The 27,917-nt window shown below is 39.1% G+C and overlaps 1 protein-coding gene across 2 annotated transcripts in view; it reads left to right on the top strand.

Annotated features, from left to right (window-relative positions):
* CCDC186 (coiled-coil domain containing 186) overlaps positions 1–3,934 on the top strand; it is a 36,570-nt gene extending 32,636 nt beyond the window's left edge. For both annotated transcript variants that reach the window (XM_063307202.1, XM_063307203.1), the window contains exons 15-16: positions 1,014–1,233; positions 3,132–3,934. In XM_063307202.1, the coding sequence (XP_063163272.1) occupies positions 1,014–1,233; positions 3,132–3,215 (304 nt within the window). In that variant the 3' untranslated portion in view covers positions 3,216–3,934. The remainder of the gene's footprint in view (positions 1–1,013; positions 1,234–3,131) is intronic.
* Positions 3,935–27,917: the final 23,983 nt, after the last annotated feature.

Genomic DNA, 27,917 nt, shown 5'->3' with positions numbered 1-27,917 from the left:
TAACTAGCTCTTGCCATCTGGAGGCAACTAAATGATTTCCTTATGAGACATTTTTATATATCAGTTTTGTGTATTAATGGTAACTCTGGGAGTGTGAAACTTCGGCATGAACGTACTCCTTAGCTTTATACAGAGTTGACTGGAAAGATGCATTTGTTCACTGATTTTCACATAAAAGGAGTAATTCTCTTTCACTTGCCATTGACTAGCTATGATATACATAAAAACATTTTTAGTTATCGGAATTTGGTCCATCAAGCTGCTACACTTCACCCCCACTATATCAAGTGTGAAGATCTGGGGGGATTAAACTGCATGAGGATGGTCTGTTGCAGGTTAGAGAGGAAATGAAGACCAAGAAAGTTGAGTGAGAGTAATTTGAATAAGCAAAGATGCTGTCCAGTAGAAAAGGAAATGAATGGGCAGTTCACACATTATATTTTGACATACACCTTATAGAATGCTTTCTGTTAATCCCTTGGCTTATTAGACTGTGCAGCCTGCCCATAAGCTATCTCCATTTGGTACAGAACTTGACTGTAAGACTCAGTGATTAGTTAGTACATTGCACTGAGCCACCTTAGCATGTAGTTTGCTTTGGTTTGGCTTAGCACTATTTCTGAAGCCATTCTGTGTGAGTTGTAAGGTACTGTTTATAGCTTAGTGTTATCTATGAAGTATGCCACTGTGGCTTATGTTAAACATATCCTTGTTTCTTGATTGGGGTAGGGAGTTGGAATTCTCATAGACACGTATCTGGAGTTCCATAGGAGTGGCTCCTTTGTCTCTGATCAGTAGAGGACACACAGAGATAAGTAGGATCCTGGTCCTCTTCCAAATTACTATGCAGGACTTCTCATTCCTGACATTTTCAAGACTCATATTCTGGGAAAAGCAAAAGAAGGTGGATTCTTTAGTAAGGTGCAAGAGTGATACAAATGGATCAGAAAGTTCCCACTAGATCCACTCAGACCAAGCTTTTCTGTGACATTATCTTATGCTATTTTTTGCAGAATAATCCAGAGTTACATTTTGCGGGAAGAAGCTGGCACACTTTCATCTGAAGCATCAGATTTCAATAAAGTACATTTAAGTCGGCGTGGTGGGATCATGGCTTCTCTCTACACATCACACCCGGCAGACAGCGGACTCACATTAGAACTCTCTCTGGAGATAAACAGGAAACTTCAGGCAGTCCTGGAGGATACTTTATTGAAAAATATTACCCTAAAAGTGAGTATTGGGATAATACCCCAAAATAAATTTTATAAAATAGAGAAATATTGTTCTCAATTTCACAGTAGCTTTAAAAATTACAGAATAGTGAAGAATACTACTGGGACTGTGCAGCAGAATAAACTGTGTATTTGAATAGCAATTTCCATTAAGAAAAAAGACTAAGCTACACTAAAGGAAGCCTAATTAGAATTAGGGCTGCTATTCTAAACACACTGGGAAGTAATTTCCAGAACAGCTAGAGGAACTTACTTCTAAATATTTTAGATTTGGGTATAATCTTGTTTTAAGCAAAATGAAATAAATATAGTTAAATTATTGTGTGAGATGTTTAATAAAAGAAATGGTCATTCTTAATTCCAAAACTGAAGCTCCTCAGATGTGTCATTCTAGGTGGGAGTAGATAAGATGGGGATTCTCTTTCAGAAGCACAGAAGAACTCTATCAGGGAAAGAGAATTTCTGCTGTGGAGGCTAAAAGTGCACATGTGGAAAGCTCTGTGTTTGCAATTCACCCATTGTTCCTGCTGGTAACAGGTATTCCAAGGTACAGGATTCCTTTGATCCATTGGTCAAAGACTTCTCCATTCATATGTGAGGCCCTTGGAACAAGCCCATGGCAATGTCAGTAAGCATGGACAATTTTACTCCTGTTAGAACTAAAAGGAATAAAATTAAAAAGGATAAAAAGAGCAGTAACAAAAATAGGCTAATTCCTTAGTCCTGGCCAGCATAAAGCAAACTGGGAGGGTTTCAGGATTCATCACGTCTATCCCTATTAGGACAACTCTGTACTTAAATCCCACTGAGCGCAATGAATCTAGTCATGGCTGACTAGATTTAAAGCCAAAGTGTCTATTTCAAAGCCCGGCTGGAAAAGTTTCTCAGTTCGTTTTTACAGTTTTCAGAGCATGTCAGTACTGAAGAGATGAGAGTTTTGACTGAGAAGGTTATGGCTCCAACTATTACATTTCTTACTTTCTAACTAGTTATAATATGAACCAGAATCCCACTCATTAATTCCAAAGAAAAATGATATGCAAAGGAGTTGTCTGACAGATGCTAGACCTTTTCCATATAAGTCTTTATATGCAATAAGTAAGAATTTTGATTTGATTTAGAAACTATCTGACCACCCAAATCAGTTAAGTCATATTTATGCAGTTTTAGACTTCCTTGGTATTACCATTTTAAATTTATTCTTTAGAGTATATTTTATAGTACCGTTAAGGAGTCTGAACTATTTTATTTTCTATTTTGTTGGTGGTGATGAAAAAAATATTTAAACAAGGCAATGCCTCTTTTTTTTAAAGGAATGTTTTAAAATAATAGGGATTGAAATCTTAGAATCAGAAATGGAAAACAAATTATGGTTAGAGTTTCCCATCCATCTTTTAACACTTCTACCACTGTTTTCCTGATCAGCTTGTTCCAGAATCCAAATATCCTTGAAATGTACATTAACTGGGTGTTGAATTTGGGTTTCTTTAAAGTCTGGAATATTTACAGGCTTTGTTTAAAAAGCAATAGAAGTGTGCTATTGTGACTCAGTTTTATATGTTAAACAAACTTGTTTGAAGACTTTAATCTTGCTATGAAGATGATGGAATGGAACATTTCAGATTATTCCCACAAAGATTTCTTTGTAATGCTGAAATATAGCTGTAATTCATTCTAGAAATAAATATTTTTAAGTGTACTCTGGTGAAGTTACAATTTCCAGAATAAGGCAGTTCTGCATAGATGAAAACAAAGCATACATGACTGAGTGAATGCATCTTGCTGTGCTAGTTCAGATAATATATTTGAATGAATTCATTCTGAATGTGTAGGTAGCTCTGCTTGAATTTAAATACTGGAAGTTCTGCTAGTAATTTGTGTCTTTTTTCTTCAAAGGAAAACCTGCAAACTCTGGGAACTGAAATAGAACGGTTAATTAAGCAGCAACATGAACTAGAACAGAGGCTGAAGCAAACATAACTGAGAGCAAGACTAAAGAAGTAGACGTTCCAGCTTTGATGATTATATAAACTGGATGACCAACTATGTTTTGTCACTCCCACAACGTTTTAACCAAGCAAAGTTGCTTATGAACAACTTTGACTGGATCCCAATGCCTGCTTGGCTTAAATGAATGGAGACCTTGAACTTTTCTGAACATACTTCCATCCATCACTTAAACTAAATATCAACACTTGCAGCTTCTTCTGTTAGAGAGAATGCAACCACTCTGCATTGTGCAATTAAAGCAGCAGCTTTAAAAATGGACTGCTGTACTAGGACTGGCGCGTTTGTTGTTGATATTTGTTTTGCAAAGGGAAGATGGGGTAAAAAATGGGTGGCTGTTGCATGTATATTAACTCCACTGCCTTCTAGGGCATACATTTTTTCTCCAAATATACATGCGTTCTCGGATATATTTAGATTTGTTATTTATAACATGCATTGGGAAAGGGCTTCATAGTATACTTTTTTTTAATATACAGTTGAAAGATATGGCAGGTATTTTAGCAAGTTGACCAAAAACAATGTTTTAAAATCCCTCTTGACTCCTCAGATGTGAATAGTATCTTTTTAAAAAAAAAAAATTGGTGATAACGAAAAGATTGAGAAAACTCTGCGTTGTATTGACGTAAGAGGTTGAAGCCAATTTTGTATCTATGGGAAAACAAAAACAATATAGAATCAAGAAGCCTTCAGATCTTGCAGATTGGCTCTGTTCATTGAAATGGAAGTAACAGTTACTGTAATTACTACATATAAGCACAGTTGACTGTAACCCACGGCTGTGCAAGTGACTGATAAAATCCTATATGGGTAGATGAATGGAAAGGGGGATTTACCCAGATTCTGAAGATACTGAGATCACCTCCATAACTATTTAACAATATTAGTCTAATAATATACATGATGACAGTTATCCTTAATGTCCACCATCTTCATCCATGTAGCTTCAGTTGGAATAACAACTACAGAATTCCCAGTGACTCTGCTGGCTGGGTATTCTGTAAGATTTTTTTAAAAATTATATTTATATTCAGCCTTTCTACCCAGTTTTGTGTAGCATTCAAGGCAGCTCATCCTATAACACCTGGAGGAAGACTGCAAACGAGCAGTTACCCTTCATGTGCTGCATAAATAACAATGAATAACAATAAATAACGGTATCTCGGCTAAAATATAAATGAGAACAGCTCCTCCGGTACAAAGTGTAAAGCATTAAATATAGTTAAGCCTATGAATAATGTTGTTCATAGAGAGAATCAAGGCAGTTCTGATGATGAAAAACCTCCTCCCTCCTTCCCTCAACCTGGCACCTCCCAGTTGGAGATTCAGTCACCATGAGGTTGGCTAGGAAGAAGGGGAGTTGTAATGAATGACATCTGCATTAACCTCTTGGAGAACAGAAAGTGATGATGAGCTGATAAAAGCTCTAGCTTCACCCTTTTTATTGCTTTGACAAGCACTAGCATATATGCATCTGTTTCCAAGGAGCAGCAGTGCAATAGAACAGGGTTCCTCAACCTTGGCAACTCTAAGCTGTGCGGACTTCAACTCCCAGAATTCCCCAGCCAGCAAAGCTGAAGTCCGCACAGCTTAGAGTTGCCAAGGTTGAGGAACCCTGCAATAGAAGGAAGCTCAAATATCTTTATGTTCTTTCTTGGGGGCCAAAGGGAAGCAGATTTTTAGGTTTGTACTTGTCCTACCTGGTATGTTAGGCAAATACTTAGGCTTCCACTTCTTATCCCTGCTGCCCTTTCAGGAAGGGCTTTAGATAAATACAATGTTCTAACTTTTTTTTTCTTTTGCTTGGTTGAAGATAGTTGCTGTCCAAAAACATACTATTTCAGAACACTTAAATCTTGTGTGATTACTTTTAAAGCAAGGTAATCAGAAAATTAATAGTTTTCATTCCATCAATAAAATAATCTTCCTTGTGTTCATTTCTATTCTATTCCCCCATGCCTGGCATATGAAAGGAAGGCTGTAAGAGTTTCAGGTTGCAATGTTCCTTGCGATTGTTTATTCCAAAGTACAAAACTCCTTTAGAACTGTTTACATAGCTGCATGTGATGGCTCCGTTCCTCTTCTCAAGTACAGAGATTTCAAGAGTTGCTTTGAAAAATAAAACCGCATTTGAGGTTGGAGTGATATAAACAAATCCCTTGTATAAATGTGTATATAATGCTAGAGTTTGTATTTTTCTAAAAGCTGTGCTTTTCATATTTTTCCAGAAATAACACACATGTATAGCAGCAACATTACAAGCAAACAAGTTTGCCTTCCAATGCATAATGTTAAATTGTACACTATATCTTTAGGGTTGTGGACATTGCTGTACAGAATAAATTTAGGCTGTAGTCCTGTATTTTCTTACTGAGGAAATAACATCTGTTCAATGCAGTTGGACTTATTGTTGGGTATTTTTCTGCATTCTGTTTTACTTCACGTTAACAAATTAGGACTGAAATAACTGAAATAATAGAAATGGATGCCCTAGTTAATCAAACAATATTGATTTTAAGGATGGAAATTTAAGCAGTGCTTGCATGTCAAAGTATTTGCAAAATCAGAGTTTCTTACATGTGTATGACAGAATTATATTCATTTTCAGAGCAGTATATCACCAACCTTCAAAACTTTAGCCTGTGAACTCGGTCCATGTTTGTAATTACACTGAAGAATGTTTAAACTGCATTCAAATCTGAGTGAACAACCATTTCTCTTTTCTTGAATAATATGGAAGTTGGAAGCTGATAAATTCTTGTCTGAGTACTGAAGGGATTACATTGTGTAATGTAAAAGGTTGTTTTGCAGTAACTATTGATCAATCCAAAGAAATTAGCTTTTCTAAAAGCACAGGTAGAAGTAAGTCTGACATATCTTCAGTGTGAGCATGATCATCTTCTACATGCTAGAAATGTATTTCAATATACAACCTGCATCAGATATATAACCATCTGTGTCTTGGCTTAATGAGCCTTGTGTCTGTGCACTCCAGCCTCACCTCACCCATCCCAAAGAGGGCATCAGATAACTTTTTGGTTATCCAGTCAACACCTAAGCCAAGGAATATGGAAGCAAGTTGAAAGCAGGGAATATTTTTCTTAAAGTTAATGCCCTGTTTTCCCTACCTTTCCTTTCAAAGCTTCCTTTAGCTTTCTTTCCCATTTCTTTTTCTCCAGGGACTTGCTCTTGACCGGTTTCCAGGTTTTATCACAGTGTACAAAATATTGGCAATTACTTTACGCTCTTGAGTCTTTATTTTGAAGACATTTATAGGATCATGCAGTCTAATCAGGCTTATCCACCTTTGGTTTCATCTTCAGAGATGACCCACATCTTTCAAACATATCTTTGCTAGACTGAGCAAGAGACTCATTCAGGGAGTTTTAATGAAAAGTTTCTCAGGATGCTGAATTCTGCTCCAGTGACAGATGTTGTTTGATGACTGTATTTGCTCTGAATAGTGAACAACTGTCAAGTTTGAATTGATTTCCCATGCTAGTACATTAAAACCAAAGTCTCCTTTGAATGAAGTTCAACTCTTGGTGATTTTTATGGACATGACTGTAAGTTTTATTGGCAATAATACGGGTTTGCTATTACCACTTTCTGGGATTTTTAAAATGTATTAATTTTCCAGTCTAGACTAATATTTCCTCATTGTCTCCCAGCCAAGCACTAACAATGTCCATTGATACTTAGTTTTTAGATCGTTCATTGCAGTAGGAGCAATAAATAGCTAATACATGGCTGGGACAAACAAGTTGTTAATGCTGTTTATTTATTAGTATTAAATAAACTAGGGTGACTTTCTTTCTATTCAGGATTGTTAGAGACTCATGAATCCATGCAGCAAACATTTGAAACCAAACCAGTGGCTCAGCAGTAGCTAAACTGAAGAGCATTCAATCTATTAATGTCTAATGCTGTTTTTCATTGGTGTTCATTTTTGACTATTTTAGCTCACTGAATGAGGAAGATTTGGTAAAGCAAAGCAAGCACTATGAGCACTGGATAAATCTTCACCCAGGAAAATGGAGAAAACTAAGCATAATGAGTGAGCTCAGAAAGAAAAAGTGTAATGGAAAAAGAAGAAACTTTTGAAATTACTCAGATAAACTTAGGCCAACCTTTCTCAACCTTTTGACTCTGGAGGAACCCTTGAAATATTTTTCAGGCCTCCAGGAACCTCTGCACATTCAGGCTCAAATATAGGCCAGAAGTTACAAAATTATTATATTTGTTATATTTGCATTAACAGTGTTCTTAAGCTGAAAATAAAGAATGAAACTTACCTCTTTAATATGAAGTTGCCCAAATTTGAAATAATTTTTTAAATGTCATGATCTCCCAGGGAACCCCTAGTGACCTCTCATGGAACCCTAGGGTTCCCCGGAACCCTGGTTGAGAGACCCTGTCTGCTATTCTAAGCTGGGCTGGGTTATGGATTCAGCCAGCTTGAATGGGTACGCTGCCATTGTTTTGCTTGACTAATATAGAAAATATATATTTTTCACAAATTGCAATTAACACAATATTATTTCCTCCCCAGAACCTGGGATCTTTGGTAATGTGATCCTAAGATGCATATTTCCTGAATGGAAAGTGATTATCTTTTGAACTAGTGTTTTTCAATCTTGGCAACTTTAAAATATGTGGACTTCAACTCCCAGAACTTCCCCAGCTTTAAGACCACATGTCTTAAAAGTTGCCAAGTTTGAGAAGCACTGTTCTAAACTATCATGTCCACATTGATGTCTGCTAGACAAGGTTGCAGAGCTTACTATTCAGAAAGGGTGGATCTACTTGAACCACCAGGAAGGATGAAGCAGTCTGCTTATTATGCAAAATTGCTAGGCTGTCCTAACTGGGAACAGATCAAGGGTAAACTCAAAAGGAAAAAAAAATTGCATCAGTCTGACTTTGAAGGTGCCATTTTGTTCTGTTAATGGAAGATAGAATGAAATATGGGATAGTAAGAAGCAGCCCTGTTTGTCTTCAAATATAAACTGACATCCAGATATAAATCAGCTTGGAAACCAAATCTATAAGCTGATAAAACATCTTTTTGAAAAGGAAGATTACCCTGGATTAAAAATCTTGCTTCTTGTACCATGTTTTCAATTCCAGCTTTCCTTTACCATCAAGAAAATCCCATCTTCGTTAAAATTGCATCCACATTTGAATGCTTTGCTTCCACTTTATTCTTCCCTGATCTTGAGTGTCAAAGCATGAAAGTTACATAACTGACTTTCAAAACCTGGCTTCTGTAATTCCTGGTTTACATGTTACGAGAAGCTGCAATTAAGTGCAGTGTTGTGCCTTTTTTTTTTAAATTGCTGCTTGCGTGAACAGTGGAGGGAAGCAGGAACAAATATGGAACGAGTCTGTGTCTATCCTGGCTTTTTAAGTCAGCATTTGATTGTACATACTGGGCCATTGTCAGAAATTCTTCTCAATTCGTAACAGCAAGTTATTGGTAAAACACAGGGATCTCTGTAGCAGGGTGTCTTAGAGATACGGCCACTGTCATCTGAAGACATATCTGAAGTATCCAATAATACAAAAGGTGCTACCTAACTTGAGAATGTGGACTTGTATCTACCCATCAGGGCATAGTGTGAGGAATCTGAAGGGTGCACAAATGGAATCTGATTCACATGTTGATATATCATTTGGTTTCACATTTGCACTTGATGGCAGGCTGAATTGATAGCACTGAGAAGTATTGTGTTAATGTAGGATGGTAGTTTGACTTTGGTATTAAGTACTACTGTGACTAAGTCATGCCTACAAGTAATCACTTGATGTTGCTACAAGCACTGATAGTTATTTTTCCCATTACCAACAACTCCCATCCTTGAGCAAGATGCACAAAAGCAAGCAGACAAATGTAAAGACAAACCTCTACTTGCTTTTTTTGTCTCCACAGTGACTATTGCCACTGTATTGGTGTCCTTGAAAAAATGCTCTGCTTTCAGTAAAAATTTATGCACATACTATTAAGCCTGGTGCTTAATGATGAGCACCAAAACTGCCTTCTGAATCATCAAAGTCACACCTTGCTGACAATATATACTAACAATACATTTGTTAGTTCTTAAAACAAAGATGAGATATTTTTCTCCTTTCTATGATACAATTCTGTTTAATAACATACACAACCCTGTTTTGTTTGTATTTTAGTCATAATCCTTTAAATGAAACATAGCTTATTATGAACAACAGTAGGTGGTGCTAAAAAACCCTGCATATCTTCTTACCAAAAAAAAAAAAGATTAGTAGGCAACATTTTTGCCATACCTGACAATCACAGCTTTTTTTTTCCATGATGGAAGGATTTTATTTATCTAGTTGGTGTGCTGATAGTGGAGCTATGTCTAAATCCATTTGCATTGCTGTATTTAAAGATAAAAAATATATAAAAGGATGGCTTGATTCCAACATATTCTGTAGATATTCCTGTACAAATGAAGGTTCTCTGCTCCCTTTAAAAAAGTAGCTGTATATTATATATATCTTGGGTTTGAAATAATAAATATGAACAAATGTGCAGATGATTGTCTTTAGTAGTTCTGGTTATAACAAAGCTTCAAGACAGCTGACTTTTTGACTTAGCAAACAAAATGCAGACACATCGCTAGGCCTGTTCCAAGGTGTGACATAGTGATTCTACTTCTAAGACTGCAGTTACAGCTTCTCAAATCATACCTTACCAGCTGGTGGCAGGGGTGAGAGTGGAAGGGTTGAGCAAAAGCAGGAAGTAGGCAATATTAAATTAAGATAACCACCCATAGTAGAAATTTTGAAGCTAATTTTATATCTTAATTTCCTGTATTGGCAAAAAGGCATAGAGTAGACTGGTGATAGAAAACCTAATGGTTTTATCACAGGTTTTTCTATAACTATATTATAATACCTCTAGAATATCATCCATCCACCTTACCCTTGGTCGGCCCCTCTTCCTTCTGCCTTCCACTTTCCCCGGCATCGGCATCTTCTCCAGGGTGTCCTGTTTTCTCATTATGTGGCCAAAGTACTTCAGTTTTGCTTTTAATACCATTCCCTCAAGTGAGCAGTCTGCCTTTATTTCCTGAAGTGTGGACTGGTTTGATCTTCGGGAGCTGGGGGTGGCGATGACCGACAGGAAGCTCTGGCGTGGGCTGATCCATGAAGTCACAAAGAGTTGGAAACAACTGAATGAATAAACAACAACATTATAATACATTATGCTTTTCCAACAAAAAACACCAAACAAGTAAGATTCTTACCTTTCTTCATCCTTGGAAAAATCTTTCCTAGTCAACTAGGTTGAGAGGCAGTCGTTTCAGTCATTGTCCAAAGTTATTCCATATGCTTTCTGGCTCTAAATTGAACTTTAGACTCAGTGTATGTATGTATATATGTATGTTTGCATTTAAGAATACTGCAGATAGTTCTCACATCATGCTTAGCCTTAACTTTGTTAATTGCTTTGTTGTCCAACCTGCAGTTAACTGCATTCACACATCCTGCAAAGATGTAAAACATTATTTCATATCCCAGGGCTAGGTTCATATAATATGCGAAGACAAAGGCCAGACCAGTTTGTGGCATGAATCCATTAGCCCAAACCATTCATGCTGCCTCTCTGAAGTCAACAGTGGTCTTAACAAGTGCTACTCAAGGATTTCATTTGCTTAATTTGTAGAACACTGAAACATAATGGCTCTACCTGTGTACTGCATTGCATTGACCATCCTTTTGAGAATTTGTGCTTGTAGAGCATGATTGAAGTGCAACTAATAGTTATAAACAACAAGCAGGGGCATTTTGTCTAGAGTTCAACATAACTTCATAATTTTCTTTTAAAAATAGTTGTCTCCAATATCTGGTAGAAGCTGTATCATACAATACCAGGAAAAGATACAGCTGCTTTAAACAGTTGCAGATAAGTGCTACATTTCAGCCCCACACATTCTGAAGCACTTTTTTGGAATCTAATCTGAAGTGCTGCACAGAGATCATAAATATGATGCTAGATTATGGTGCTTTGCTCTGCAGAGTGCCATCTTCCTATGGTTTTAACTAGAAGAACCTTTTTTTAAAAAGGCAGGATAGGGAACCTGGTAGATATCTGGCGTACATTATGGTATGCAGGCCCTATATTGCCTATCTTCCCGCTAAACATGATTCACCATAAGTTAAGCTTCAGGGTGCAGTGTGTAACTAAATGGATAACTTCCATCCCAAGCATTGTAATGAACAGAAGAAGAGTATAGATTTGTTATGACTAGTACAACTACTAATCACAAGGTTTTACCATTGTTCTCTACTCACAGTGGCTTAGAGAAGGAAACTACTGCACGATTGTTATCATATTCCATGCTTTCTGCTAACTTTTTATTCCAGGAAAAAAAACATTGAACACTTTGGGGGAAGACTATGGGTCAGGGAGAATGTAATACAGAGTGATTCATGAGCATGGTTTTTCCTTTGCATGCGTCACATCCATCACCAATTATTGACTATTCCTTTGTGATTTCAAAATTAATTGAGCAGAAAATCAACAATGGTGTAACCTATCTTTGTTCATGGCCCTGCCCAAAGCTGTTCCTAAGATACCACTTGTAAGAATCCTGTGACCCTTCCACTGTTGCTAAACTACCATTTCTAGCAGCTCCAGTCAGCCTGACCAAGTGTAAGGGATTCTGGAGGGCTATTTCATCCTCTCTCAAAATATTTTGACAGCTTACATAGCATCACGCAGGTTTCTTTGTCCCAGACTTCACCACTGTGGAAAGGCATGTGTGGGTTAGTTTATGTTAAATAAAATACATGAATATTCATGTATTCTTTTATCCTATCTTGGTAAGTAACAGGGACGCGGTGGCGCTGCGGGTTAAACCGCTGAGCTGTTGATCGGAAGGTCGGCGGTTCGAAACCGCGCAGCGGGGTGAGCTCCCGTTGTTAATCCCAGCTCCTGCTCACCTAGCAGTTCGAAAACATGCAAATGTGAGTAGATCAATAGGTACCGCTTCGGCGGGAAGGTAACGGCGTTCCGAGTCGTCATGCTGGCCACATGACCCGGAAGTGTCTATGACAACGCCGGCTCCAAGGCTTAGAAACGGAGATGAGCACCGCCCCCTAGAGTCGGACTCGACTGGACTTTACGTCAAGGGAAACCTTTACCTTTACTATCTTGGTAAGTATAAGTAGCCCTTCTAGAGGTAAAGGCACCCTAGACCTACAGTTAGGTTGCATGCTCAAAATTAGTAGGCCTTGTTAATACCATTAGAGTCATAGTAAACCAAAAGACAAAAACAGTTTGACCAAAGTAAATATATAGAAGGTAAAGAGAAAAGAACCAAGATGAGACCACTAATAAAAGGGGAAACTGGCAGGAAAAAAATATTGGCAGATTGATTGTGAGATGGGGCACAAGTAAGGTTGTAGTTAAAAATCAGCAGAGATCTTTCTTTTCTTTGAGCAAAATGGGTTCCTTACAATTCTCCCTCCTCTGCACCAGTGCAGAAGTGCAATACATATACTGCATTATTCTGCTTTTTATTGGGTTACGACTTCATAAAAAGAGGCAGTTTGGTGTAGTAGTTAAAGCATTAGAAACCGGGAGACCGTGAGTTCTAGATTTTAGAGATGTTAATAAATCAGCATGCCTCATTAGCATATAGATGAGTTGATCCCATGATGCAATTCTCTATGTGCAAGGAAGCTGTTTGTTGCCACTCCCACTTCCTCTCTCCCTCTTCCTTCTCCTTCCACCGACTGAAGAGGCAGCATGCATGCTGCTCTTTATCCCTCCATTATGGCCACATGTTTGGGCCTTGAAGAAGGATTTTTCCCATTTTCTACATGCAGCTCTTAGCAGCTATGAGGGCTAAGAGTTCATTAAGTTTAGGGAACAGAAGAAACAAAGAATCTTCATTTTTCCACCGAAGATGGATGCAACTGAACCAAGAATAAAATCAGTAAGATTCTTTTTACTTTTAAACCTACTTCGTCTAAGCATGTGATTCTTTATGCTTGGGAGGACTGACTGTGTAAAATCAGTAACCTGTATTTCTCTGATGTGCTCATTAAAGCTATTTAAGATAATATTCTTTTTCTGCGCACAGCTTCTCTGCTGTGTTAAGCTCTGCTCCATTCAGTGGTCCTAGCTGTCCACTAATGGCTTTACTAGTCCCGCCTTAGGCACAAAGCCAGCTGCACAAAAGCTGTTTTTCCTAGAGTGCTTGAAGCCTCCAGGAGAGAAGAATGATGAATATGCCAATAAGGCAGGAGCAAGTATAGCAGTGCCACAACTGAATTTTAAGAGCACACTGGGACTAAACAATTCCATTGCCTCTCAGGCTTGCAATAGTTTCTCCTCCTCAAGCTTTACTCCTTCTAGGCCACATCCAATTTATCTGGAAAAGATGGATTGCCTTGGCAGGCTGTGGTGGCTCTGAAAGTAAGATTTTCTTCTTTTATGTGGGTGGCAGGTATTATTTATATTTCATCTTGCAGAATTACCAGGGTCCAGTCTCTCTCTCACTCTTTTTTTTTTCAGTGAGAGTGGATGGAACAGAATATTCAGTATTAAAAACTACATATTTGACCTATTTTACTAATGATTGTTTGTGATCTTCTCAAGGTAAAATTTAATATGAGAATTTATTTATTTATTTTAATTTATTTACTTATTTGGATGTATTAGCCGCCCAACACCAGTGGACTCTGGGCGGCGTACAAAACTGGAAAATCCATTAAAGGTAAAACATACATTCCTGAAGTATGAACAGAATAACAAAACTTCCCTGAAATCTCTTCTAGATTTACTCTGCAATCGATACCATCCAAGATATCCATTTCAACTGGACTTGGGCACGAATACTTTTCTTTGGACCATGTCCTTGGAATGCAATCCTATAAACCAGGGTTTCTCAACCTTGGCCACTTTAAGATGTGTGGACTTTAACTCCCAGAATTGCTGGCTGGGAAATTCTGGGAGTTGAAGTCCACACATTTTAAAATGACCAAGTCTGAGAAACCCCGCTATAAACATTGGGCTGCAAATGGCCTCCACCCCTCCCCCACTTTGTGACTCTTGGAATCCATACCATTAAAACTTAAGGGAAAATCACCGGACAGAAATATGATAAGGTATATTAAGCCCATGGAAATGCTTAGCACAGCTTAACTGGTTAAAAAAAAACAGAAAGCAAAAAAGACGCTCCCTCCCCCAAACAACCCACCAAAATAGATCCCATCCACTTGCATGATACCAGTACCATTCTCCTTCCTGCTGTAGTTCTTGGCTGTCAAAATATATTACTTCTGGTAACAAAATTTTCCTTCTCCCTGCTATGATCTTTGGAAGGAGCCTCATTTAATCAGTGTTAATTAAAATAGTGGATGCCTTTGGGTCTGGTATGAGCATCTTATTGTACTAAATGTACGGTTCCTTGTGAGCCAATGAGGAACTGTGCTTAACAAAGCTAGATTCACAAGACTTCGCATAACTGACACAATTTCTGGAGTAATACCAGCTGTTAACCCAGGAGAAAGCCAAGTTCAAGGCATAGCCATGTGAACTCTCCTTGGGTTATTTTTTAAATTATTAATTAGGATTAATAATTTGGAATCTCAGACTGGGAAATGGCTGATGATCCTACCCCTATATATAAACCAAGGTAAGTGGTATAGGAAAAGCAACATGCTTGGCATTCATGGTCGGAGGTAATATTAATGTATTGTCAAGATAAAAGACAACCCTTTCACCCAAGGACCCCTGCATGGCTGTAAGCAAGCCACTATTAGCCTCAGTTCTTCAGTAGGGGAATTGCATTGATTTATTGTATAAGTTACCTTATATAAACATAATAGTTTGCTCATTTGACTTGTGAGCTGTATATCAGCAAGGATCCTTGATTTTTTGAAGCTAGCCTTTCAATGTGTATGTTTATGGTTAGGCTATACTCACAGTTTCAGATGAAGACAAGATGGTTGGAAGCATTTTTCCCCCCCACAGGTGAGATGTCAAACTAAGATTGAAAATTCAGTCAGGAAGTTCATTGCTTGATTTTGGCCAGTCAGTCTAGCCCTCAGGTTTAAAAGTGGTTAAAAGTAGGGTTAGGGTAAAAAGTTAAGGTGGCAACCACCACAGTGCACTTGAAAGTCCACCTGGTTTGTGTCATACATACCTCAATCACTAATCAATAATCATCTTGACTATTTGACCATCTTGACTATGCATGGACCCAGACAACTCCGCAAAAACCAGTATAAAGCTTTTTACCCATTCTGGTCATGAGAGAGAAGAATTGATGTTCTCTGAACTGATTTTTAAAAAAAATAATCAATTTCCTTGATTTATTTTTCTAGAACTGTATTTTCTCAAAACTGTTTACCTCCAGCCATGAATGCCAAGCATGTTGCTTTTCCTATACCACTTACCTTGGTTTATACATAGGGGTAGGATCATCAGCCATTTCCCCGTCTGAGATTCCAAGCATCTGACAGCCTCATGGATCTCAAAGTAAAAGTAAAACAAAACATGGATTTCCCATTTTCAGCCACATGGAGCTAGAAACCCAGCTTCTTATAATTAAACCTCTGGTCTTCAATACATTTACCTATTTTCTTTTTTTAAAAGGCATTATAAAATGTAATTAGGGGAACAATAGTTAGGAATGTATTTCCTAATGGAAGTAGCTTGGGAAACACACCCAGGCACCTCTTTTCCTTGTATATTTTCAGATCCTTTACATGAGATACTGTATGTACACTGGTGATAACCTCTGTACATCATGATAACAACTTGCAAGCTGGCCAAAAAAAGAAAAGTCCTGATAATAGTGAAATCCAGTCTTATCTTTTGTACCACCACTGGAAATCTTGCTGTTACAGCTAGATGTTGGTCCAGTTTACTATAAAAGCAATTTAAGGGACATTTCTGATCTAGCTCTGAGTAATGTGGTGTCTCTTTATAGCACTAAATCTAGCTGGTTTCAGATGGCAGTTTGTCCAATAGTTGATTTGGCACTGAAGGAAGTAGAAAAAAAATATAACCAAACAGGCACATTGAAATATGGATGGATTTAAGGCCAGAATTATTTCCAATTCTATTAATCTTCACTTAACAATTGCTTTTTGTTTATTGGATTGGTACCCTTCCTTTCTGCTGTGGAATCAGTTAACAGTAAAAACAAATTAAAAAACAATTTTGCATATAGAAACAGATAATACTAACAAACATATACTGAAAAATTATAGTAACAATTCAAAAAACCAAAATTAATAAGAATTATTGATGAAATTACTTCTGAGTAATACTGGGCGAGAGAGGAAAAATGTGTTTATATTTTGCTGAAACACTCACTGGCCATGCAAGAAGAGAGGCAGCATAAGGGAAGCAGCCCAAGAATCAAAGACAAGACACACGTACATACAGTATATACGCAGACACATACAAAATACACTCATGCATGGTTTCAGTACAGCTTTCTCAGATGAAAGGGAAGATAGCTGTACTGGAACCATGTATGAGTGTATGTATTTATGTGTCTGCAGGGTGTGGTAAAAAAAGTCAAGATGGCAGCCACAATGATGCAATCAAAACTTATGCAAATGCATATAAAAAACAAGGGGGGCATTGATCGTAGCTGCCATCTTGACTTTCTGAAGAAGGTGAGTGAGGTGGACCATTCCTGGAGAGTACCAGAGTAAGTCTTCTTGCATCTACTCCTGAAGATGATGTTGATGCCATGGATAAGATCCAGAAACCTGCCCAGCACATCCCAAGCACTCAGAAACCAACCTACTTAACAGCCCCGGAGCTTGGCTAACAAAACATGAGCATACATTCATTGGCTTGTATGACATTGTCATGAGTGCCGTTGAGCTGAAGTCATCAGCGCAATGGCACACATGACAATAGCAAGGAAACAGGGGAAGGGGCTCAAGATAAGTAGCCATCAACCCATAACGACTAACGGTCAAGAAACAATAGCTAAACGGATCACGGAACACACCCAAGCCATCAGCGCTAATACAACGGAGATCGCCCAGCTGAAAGCAATCACCGGAGGAATAGAGAAACCGATGATGGGCGATCCCGGAACGCCAGCGGGGCCTCGCAACCCCTCACCCACCGGCAGGGCAACGTATTGGACAAAGGGGGGTGACGTGACCGCGAGTGAGGGGGCGCTGACCGGCGCGGGGTATTTAAACCCCGCACCGGCGCGCTCCTGTCACTCTCAGCTTTTTTCCCGATGCTGTACCTACGCTATGAATAAACCAGAGCCTGTTCCACCGAGTCAGTGTCTGAGCCTTATTCAGGGGTAGGCAGCGCATGACAGACATTAGCAGAAGTCATTACACCAATAAATAGCAGCCATGAAAATTTACACTCTGCAATAAAATAACTTATCTTTATATCTTTCTGGGAAAAAAAAACACAGAAACAAACCGCAACTCCATATTCCAAACTTTGAGAGCAACCCAGGGGAAAGCACTTTTGATAATGAACTTCTGTGAGCATGGGTCTCTTCAGAAGATTTCCCTTGCAGACCTTACCAAGTGGGCAAGTTCATGTCTGTCAGATAGCCATGCCTAAGCTGTTTAGAACTTGCTTTGAGCTGAGTCCAGAAAACACCTGGTAATCAGTGTAGTGTTTTCAAAATAGATATTATTTTGATCCATTAGTTAGCAGACCAGCTGCTGGGTTTGGAGTAGAGCTGAAGAACATAAGCACTGGCATCTGCTGGGTGTGTTGAGTCAAGACAGCCTACATTCAAAAGTCTTCTCTTGGAAGTACTGAAATAAAGCCATAGGCATCCACAAGGAATGGGGTTCAAATTTGCAAGATGGCGGGGCCAGTGTCACAAAAGAAGCCCCACCATTTTTGTATGTGCATGTGATGGGGTGAAGCTTTGTGACACTGCAACCAGGATTCTGCAGATTTTGACTCCCTGTGGGTGCCATTGAATAAAGCCCTACTTCTTCTTCCTAGTGTTATTCCCGCGCTATGGCAGGGTCTGCTTGTCAGCATATCCGTCTCCATTTGACTCGATCCAAGGCATCTTCAGAGGTGACATTCACACATTCCATGTCCTCTTTAATGCAGTCCATCCACCCTTTCTTGGGTCTACCATGCGGTCTCTGGCCACCAGGGTCCAGATGCATGGCTGTTCTCGCCACTGAGTCTTCTTTGCCGCATACAACGTGTCCATACCATCTAAGCCTTCCTTCCCGCAGTTTTGCCATGATTGGCGCGACTTCCACTTGTTGTCGGATGTCGTCGTTCATGGCGTGGTCGAATTGCGTTAGTCCAAGGCACCATCAGAGCACTTGCATTTCCATCATGTGCAAGGCCTGTTCATGCTTTGCTGTTGCTGGCCAGCACACCTACACTATAAATCTATAACCATTTAATCTCCATTTAAATATCATGGTTTTTCTTCAAAATTGCTGGGAGATTTGACTGAAAAAGGGCTGGGAATTAGTAATTCCTGATCTCTGTTCTAAATCTTTGTTCTTAGGAGGTATAATTACTATTTATGTTATTTATTTGCTGAATGGCTAAACTCCAAAGAAATCAGCAATTTAATTGCTATTAATGTCAATCAGTACTGCTATGTATCGTCCCTTGCCCATTTTAACTAGGAGAGAAGCTTATTTCTACAGGTTTACAAGTCTGACAGGCATTCCTATGGACTCTCCTACCAAGCACATAGGCTGTCATTGAAAGGACTAAGGACAGTTAGTTAAAGGCACTGAAACCAAGGAATCACACACTCCTGAAGCATTTCCTTTTTTGTAAGAACAAAGCAGATCAGGATCAATTTTTACATTACTGTGATTTTGTTTAAATGCTTTTAAACTCCTCAAAGCAAAATTTTCTCTCTATGTGTAATTCCAAACAGGGGGCACAAGTGGTAAATGCTGTCAAATGAGTGCACTGAGAAACAAATAGAAGCTACTAGCACGTTGTTGAATTTTGAAGTTTGCAGAAACAAAATAAAAACAGTTTTTTAAAAAGCAAAAAAACACAAAATCCACCCCACCCCACCCCATCCCATCTAAACAGCACATATTCACCAGCTGTGAGGTCCAAACTAGAAAAAGGCAAAGAAAAATGGAAGGAAATATCTGACTTGAACATTTTGTTGTAGGTCCCTCTTGTTGTCTAGTCTCACTAGACAACCCATGACCTGTTGGGTCATCCTTTCAGATATATTTCCTTACCTAAACAGAGAAACAGAATGACCACTGGCAGACAAAAAAGTAGTGGGAATGGGAGCAACTTCCAACTTCCTGCTGGCTTCCACATTGACTTTGCTCGTGGGAAGCTGGCAGGGAGCATCAGAAATCACCCCTCCTCCTCCTTGGCTGCCTGCCACTTTTCTGGGTGGAGGGGGAACAAAGGGAGCTATGGATCGTAGGAAAACTGCACCCCCACTCCCCATCCTGATGTGTCCCCAAGGGCTCCTCCCTCCAGGGAAGAGGGCTTATCTGTCGACTGCTGATACCCCCCAGCCAGTCCTACCTTGCCAGCAGGCATCTGAATCACTTCCTCATCCTTCTCTCGCTGCCTATTGCCGTTAAGGGATTTCAAATTTCAGCCTTGGTTCCAAAGCAACCAATCGCTGCTCACCCATTGGGCCTTGAGCCAGCTGATTGGGTGCAGGAGCCAGAGGGAGATGGGAAAGAGTGTGGGATATGCCCCTCCCAACTTCTTTTGCACCATGCAACCTACAGGTTTCTGGGAAGTGTAGTTAGAAGGCATGGTGATGCTGAAGCAGTCACAACTTTGCCAAATTTTAATCCCACAGGCGTAATGGGTCCTGGATTTTGGATGCATTCTTTAACTTAGCCCATCTGAGGTACCTTGCTTCAAAAATTGTTGCCCTATGATACACAGTTTCACTCAATTGAAGGTTACAAACAAACAGACCTGAGAGTTTTAGTAATATATAGATTACAGTATGCTGCTGGCACCATGACCAAAGGTAAATCCAGATCATTTCCTGGAGAGCTTGTGCTCTTATTAAGGTTCAAGTAGTTATGGTGGATCTTTTCTTTCCTAAGCTTCATGTCCTTTACTACATCATTTTCTCATTAGTCTTATGAAACACATTTTACCTGGGCCATGGCTCAGGGTCAGCTACATGCTTTGTAAGCAGAAAGGTCTAGGTTCCATCTCCAGTATCTCCTGAAGGCCCTGAGTGGGTGATCTGCTGCTTTGAGCCTCTGTGCTGATTGCATAGCTGAATTTCAGCTGTGATTGAAACAAACTGGCAACACGGTTTCCAGCTTTATGAATTATATTATAATTAATTTAAGGCCCTATTGGGGAATTTAACACAATTAAAATGAAAGACTATGCTCCCAACTCCAGAAAAAAAAACAGTCTTGTTCATGGCATGATCTAGCCCCACCTTCTTTGTATCACTGATACCCCTACTGTGGCCCAGGCCCGCAGCTAAGGTCTGTGTCACCCGGGGTGAACATGGATTCTGTGCCCATTTTGGCACCCCCCAGTGCTCATTTTGTTGTCCCCCCAGCATGGCGCCTGGGGCACATGCCCCACTTGCCCCCCGCCCAGTTGCGGCCCTGCTGTGGCCTTCACCTCTCCTCCCAAAAAAACACTGTGGATCTCCCAAAGGAGCTTTATAAGTAATGGAAGATTTCTGTATCATCACTTGTTTTCCCCTCCAGACCTCACATGTGTAATTGTCTGGAAAAGAAGATGGACATTTGAAATTACTATTCCTTTGCCCAGCTCATACTAACTTTGTATCTGAAGAGGGTAGGAAGAAATGCATAATAATCAAGCAGGAACTCAAACTAGGACCTCTAAGCTTTGCAGGTCCTATCTGATGCCTGTTCTATGTACCTGTCAGAGTGGGCAAGAGCCAAACAGGTGTCTTCTGCAGCAGTCCATCAAGTCAGTAAGTATTTGTAAGTGTTACTCTCCAAATAAGAAGAAGCCCAAGTGGTTAAACATATTACTTTGCATAGCTGAAAAAAAAAAGCTGTAAGTTCAATAGGTATTTTGAATTAGTAAAGATAATCCTAGGAAAGCTAATGTTCTGCCAGTTAACTCAGCTGTTTTTATTAATCAAACACTTCTGCCAAAGAGTTTATCATACCTTGGGATGGCTGACAGGTATTGTATTGCAAGGACACAGGCTGCTGCCAAGATGCAATTAACTTTTTGAAAAAAATTGTCAGTGTTGAATTATGAGTAAATATCAGATCACTTCCATGCATGAATTAACTCACAGAGAGAGAGAGATCTCTGGGGATATTCTGAAAAGGAAACTAAAATCATCAATAGTAATGATAATCCCCAAATAATCCAGCTCAGTTTGAATTTCCCAGAAGAGTGCTTTGTTCAACAATGGCACACGGATATTTAACTAAAAATAATAATTTTAAAAAAAGATAGAACTTCCCACCTTGCTCTTCAAGAAACAAGGGTATGTTTCATTAGTCACCACCTTTGGAGTTGCATGATCACTATTTCTGGGAAATCTAACCATAGCTTTTCTCCACAAATCCTCATTTGTACTGAATGGCACTAGAGAAAAGAGGCCCCCTCTTTTAATGTTCAGCTTAGCTTTGAAAGAAGGGTTGTGAGATCATACTTTTCTAAACCAGTTTTAAGTGCAGCACAATGGTAAGCAGACAAATAAACACCTTGGGGACAGGGTGATGGTGGATCCCCATTTTGCTTTGGTTTGGTTTTAGTTTTGTACTTTGCTCTTCTGGTCTGTTGTATACAGTATTTCTTTTAATTAGTTGGTTTTTAGTTGTAAGCCACCCAAAGTCATTTGGGAGTTGGGTAGCCTATCAAATCAATCAATCAATCAATCAATCAGATGTATTTACCCAAAGGTAAGCATCATTCTCATCATTCCTGCTTCTCTCCACGCACTCCTGTTACCCCAGTTTACCTTTGTCCTTTAAACCATGTTGTCCATGGGCATATTTCCAAAGAAAGCACTTGGCTATAGGCTGCTTCTGCCTCATTTTTATTTCCTGGATTTATGTAGAGCCCAGGGGCATTCATAGAAATAAAGTTGATGAGTGTCACTTTCCTTTGCAGCATACCATTTTGTAGTTTATATAACTTTCAAGTCATTAAGTCAGGTGAGAAGATGAGCTTGGCAGATGCTGAGGTAGCTGCTTACAAGCACATTGCAGTGCCCCAGCAGCACAGTGTTGCCAATCCTGCTCTGTTCCAATTTCAGATGGGCTTTTGTGTTATGTTGCACATTACATGAGAAAGTAGTGTAGTTCAACAGTCATTTCTCATGAGCACATGAGAAGAGTCCTAATGGATTAGACCTAAATCCATTTAGCTAGGATTCTTTCTTACACGGTGTCTCACCAGATGCACCTAGGAGGTCCACAAATAGGAGAGCAAAACAGTTCTTCTTTCCTGTTATTGCTGCCATGCACCAAGTATATAGAGCCAGCCCACAGTAATCAAGGCTAACAGCCATTGATAGACCTGTCCTCTATTTCCCCCTTGAAGCCATCCAAACTAGTGGCCAATACTACATGTTGTAGCAGCATATTCCACAGGTTGATTACACACAGCATGAAGTGCCTTTTAGATTTATTGGAGTACAAGACCCATTATCTCTTGCCAGCATGGCCACAGTATTTGGAAGGCACCAGAATGGGTAAAAGTTACTTTACTCCATTAATTAAATGTGAGCATTGCCAAAGTAAATGAGTGCACATGGGGCCCCTATTTCAACATTTGAAGTCCTTCCATAAAACATGAAATTAATTGTTGATTGAGCCAGCTCATCTAATGCTCAGCAAAAGAACAGATTTCACCATCTCCCAAACCACTTCTGTCTGCAAAATAAGAGCAAATTGCTGAGCTAATATCAGCAGAATTGCAATTATACTTCAGTGATACACCTGCTAAGGATTTGCTTTTGTGATGATTTTTTAAAAAGTGTCTCTTTCTTTAATGTTATTGTAGACAACATCATTGTCTACAGGTGTTAGCATTTCTGAATAGCAATAGAAGTTGGATATCGTCTGTTTTGATCTCTGCAACCTTCCTTTTCCAAGGATTATTGTGCAACTAGTCCAGATTTTAAACCTGCCAGGACCTTCTACAGAGAATGCTTGCTTTGGTGCCCCCCCTCACCAGCTATATTAATAGTAAATTTTCTGTTTGTATGGATTGGTTGTCCAGAAAGGAACAGGAGGTCTTGAAGACCCAGCCCACAAGCAGTATACACCTTTCTAGGAGATAGCTAGCACCTTTGATTGTACCTGGAAACATACTGGTAGCCAGTGTAGCTCCTGTAATAATGACGTACTATGACAATAATGGATCTAATGTATTAACAGATAGGCAGTTGCATTCTGCAACAGCTGAACTTTCTGTGTAGTCTTCAAGCCAAGTAAAAAAAAATGGGTAATCTTCAAATCAGGTCAAAAATAGTTTTCAAGTCAAATAAAATGAGACAGAGTAGTCCAATCAAGAAATAACATGGCAAAAGTCACTGTATTCTGTATTGTAACTCCCATTCCAGAAAAGCAGGAATGAAAAAAGCAGCAGGCTTTTAGCCCTGCTGCTGATGTTCCTCCATATTTAACCTGTTAATCTCTTACCAACTTCACACTGGGTTCCAACTGGCTCCAGGGGCATTGTTGATACTCCTGTTCTATGTACACAGCTGTTTAACCACAAACTAGCTCAGTCCCAAAGCACTATTCAGCTAGCCAAGCTTGTCTGATGTGGCACAACACCTCAGAGTCCACTATCAGCCCTCCCAGGTAAACCAGACAGGAAACATGACCAGACAAGCTACTTCTACTTTATTGTTAAGCTACATTAACAGAATCTTGCAAGTCTGAAAGTATAAACCTCCTGCTGTCCCTTTTTACCACCTGCCAAGTTAGGGTGCATCCTTTCTAAGTTTCATTGTCTTCCCATTACTCAGTTGTGGGATCCTCCTCCTTTTATCTGACCATTCCCTAGGCAGCATCTCTCTTCCCCCCACCATCTCCCAAGGTCATTCTCACATTCCATTACATCCACTCACTCTCTCCTCACCTTACCACAATGCTATGGACACGCTAAGCACAATAAGGCAAGGCTCCCAACTGATGTGTCCTCCTTCTCTGCCTTCCAGTCCAGATTTGCTCCTCATTCCAGTTACCTTCAGTTCAAAGCCTCACAATTCACACTATACATCTAGATTCCTTAGCAGTTTATTATGGTTATTATTTTAGACTTTTGACATACTATAATTTATTTATGTTATTTATTTAATCAATTTTATAGTCAATTTGTAAAATAAATAAATAGTAAAATCTCACATCTCAAAAGCTAAAAAGCTAAAAAATAAATCCTCCCCTCCCCCACTTATATTTTGTCTGCTGAAAAACACTGCCACCATCTTACAGTGGGCTCGTTTTGCAGACACTAAGCCAAATCATGATCTAGAAGAAAAATACCTAAATTCACACATGTGCATGTATGTCCGTCAGTGTACATACGCTAATGAGATGGGGGAGAAATATTTTAAAGATGTTTAAATCTTTGGCCGTATACTGTGAGCAGCAAGATGACTCAGTCCCTTGTGTTTCCTACATTGCAATAGTTTCCTACAATCCATTCTGTTTCATGGATTTCCTGCATGGTACAATTTCTGGCCTCATTTTTGCTGGGTTATCTGCTTTGCATCCTTTTCACACGCTTTGCCACAGATTCACTGACTGGTTTTCATATTAGTTTCTCATTTCCAGTATTCCTTTCCTACAAAACCAGTAAATGTTTTTAGAACACTGATGTGCATGGCTGAAATTGTAGGTGGGAACTCACAGCCTTGAATTTTTCATTTTTACATTGTGATCCATTTCCATTTCCATAAGCATCATGTGGACTGACTACTGGATGTATCACTTTGTGGCAAGAGTCTGTAGGTTATACTCTTTTTTGGGTTCAATTTGAATCCAAGGCAAGAGCCTCATTACTTGGGCTGACTAGATTCCTAGCCCTCTGTCATTGAGATAGATGCTGCATAGTAGTGGCTAGCAATCCTAGCAGAGACCCTATCCCAACATGAAAATAGGAAGAATTGGTCCTTCTTCTATTGATGGTGATTGTACACAGCTATTCAAACAGTCCTAATACATACTTTACTCTAATGTTTCTTCTTCATCCTGAAATTGCATTTGATTAAAAAAAGCATGGGAATGATGCAATATAACTGCCCATATCTACTTTGAGTGTGGACATTTGTAGATCCATCAGCAGAGCCCTTAAACTTTACTTTCTCTCACTCAAGGTGGCCATACTTGAAAAAATGGAATGGCAAATTTCACTGGGATTCTAATACCTTCATTAGGAGATTTAAAACTACTTTACAGAGTGAGCAAAAATCAAGGCTTCTTGTCAACTACATATAATATGTTAAGCAAGTATTAAATGCAAAAATGTTTTGGTTACATATAACCGTTGTCTTACATTTGATCACTTTTAAAGAGATTTGAGGCACCTCCACATGCAGTTTTTGTCAGGCTCCCTTGCTCTTTGGCTTCAGCAGGGCTAGTACTGTTTTAAGGAGGAAGGTGGCTTGATAGTTTTTCCATTCCAGTTGTATGAGCTGTGGGGATTTTTAATTACTAATTAATTTTTGCATATGGGCAGATGAGTGATTGCACTGTAAAGTAAGGGTGTGGATTTTGGGGCAGATAGTGGTGGTATTACAAGTAATATATTATGCTTTAAAGCTATAAAAGTTTGGGCTCAAATACATACAAAGAATTTTAAAGATTAATATTCAACTGAAACTAGAACGTTTTTTGCTGGGACTAATGGACAGTCAATTAGAAAAGCCTTATGGAAGATTGTTTTTGTACATGGTAACTGCAGTGAGATTATTAAATGCATGAAGATGGAAAGACTCTGAAATACCCACAGTGGAGGAATGGTTGGTGAAGATGACAGAATTTGCAGAGATGGCAAAACTGACTTTTTTGATTAGGGAAAAGACAATAAATACATTTGTTTATGACTGGAAATCAATAAATACATTTGTTTATGATTGGAAAACAGAAAAAAATGAACTTGTGATTTATGGTTTGATAATTAGAAAGGGTAGAATATGGAAAGAAGGGAGCCATGATGCAACCTTAGGGAGAGAGAGGATAAAATATAAGTGCATTTGTAACTGCTCTAAAGAAGATCAGAAGCAGCTCCTTTATATCTTCTTTCTTTTCTGTCCCTTTTCTTTTCTTTATTTCTTATTTACTTATCATTTTTCTTTACTTTCCCTTTTCCTTAAATGTTTATTGCTTTTATTCTGTAAAAAGATTCTTCAACAAAAATTAATTAAAAAATACATCATGCTTTCCATACATATAGAGTAGGGTTAGACTTTTGCTGTTGGGTGTTGAGGCAGGACCCGTGGCAGCTTGGGACAGGATTGTTAGATTTGCTCTCAGCATTTCTGAACTGACAGAAGTGAAGACATCTGCTGATCATCTTCAAACTATTTTTGAAAGTTTGGGAACAGAAGTTATGACTCTGTGGAAGTAACCTATTTCTCTTCTCTCCAAACTTACCAACAGTAATGAGTATAGTCCTCTTCCAGGACTAAAGGGATCTGATGAAATAGACTTTGTTCCACGAAAGCCAAATTTCCATAGTGTATGCTTTGGTAATCCTTAAGGTGCCATAAGATGTTCTATTTTTAATAATCTTCAACAACATAAATAGGAGAACAAGCTGAAATCCATTAAACACTGCTGGATTTCCTCCAAGAAACGTAGGGAATTCATTTCTGTGAGGGAGTAGAAATCTCCAAAAGGCACATTTCAGTGCATCGACAAAAGTATAGTTCTTACAAAGACTTTGGGGAGAATCAGTACAATTAAACCAATTTAAATTAGGACAACCATTTGCAAAGCAGGACAAGATTGTTGTGAAGAGCCTTTAATACAGTATTTCTCAACCTTGGGAACTTGAAGATGTGTGGACTTCAACTCCCAGAATTCTGGCAGTTGAAGTCCACACATCTTCAAGTTCCTAAGGTTTGCTGGAATTTTTGGCAAATCCAGCATGCCTCATTAACATGTAAATTAAGTTGCCCAAAATGCAACTCTGAGGAAGCTCTTTGTTGCCACTCCCACTTCCTCTTTTTTCTCTTTCCCTTCTCCACCCAGGGAGAGGCAGCATGGATGCTGCTCTCTTCATCAGGGCCATGTGCTTGGGCCTTGATGGGGGATTCTGCCCCTTTCTTTCACACACCTCTTGGCAGCAGTAGGGCTGAGAGTTTAGGGCAAACTGTAATTAGAAAGAAAAAGAAGAACAAAGGAACTTCATCTTTTTCCACCAAGATGGATGTAGCAGAACAACAAAGAATAAAGTTACTAAGCTTCTTTTTACTTCTTAACCTAATGTGTCTAAGCATGTGATTCTTTATGCTTGGGAGGGCTGAATGTGTAAGAGCAATAACCTGTGTTTCTCTGGCATGCTCACTGAAGCTATCTAAGATAATTTTCTGTCCCAGCTTCTAAACTGTGTTAAGCTCTGCTTCATTTCAGTGGTTCTAGCAGGCCGCTGACTTGGCTTCAGGGTTAAGAAACATTGCTTTAATGGTTGTGTAAAAAGAAGGCTTCTGGCAAGTGCAGCTTGTAATGCCCTGGTGA

Source organism: Candoia aspera, chromosome 6, assembly GCF_035149785.1.
Source record: "Candoia aspera isolate rCanAsp1 chromosome 6, rCanAsp1.hap2, whole genome shotgun sequence".
NCBI lineage: Eukaryota > Metazoa > Chordata > Lepidosauria > Squamata > Boidae > Candoia > Candoia aspera.
The sequence above is the reverse complement of the archived record's forward strand: the minus strand, read 5'-3'. Positions and strand labels throughout refer to the sequence as shown.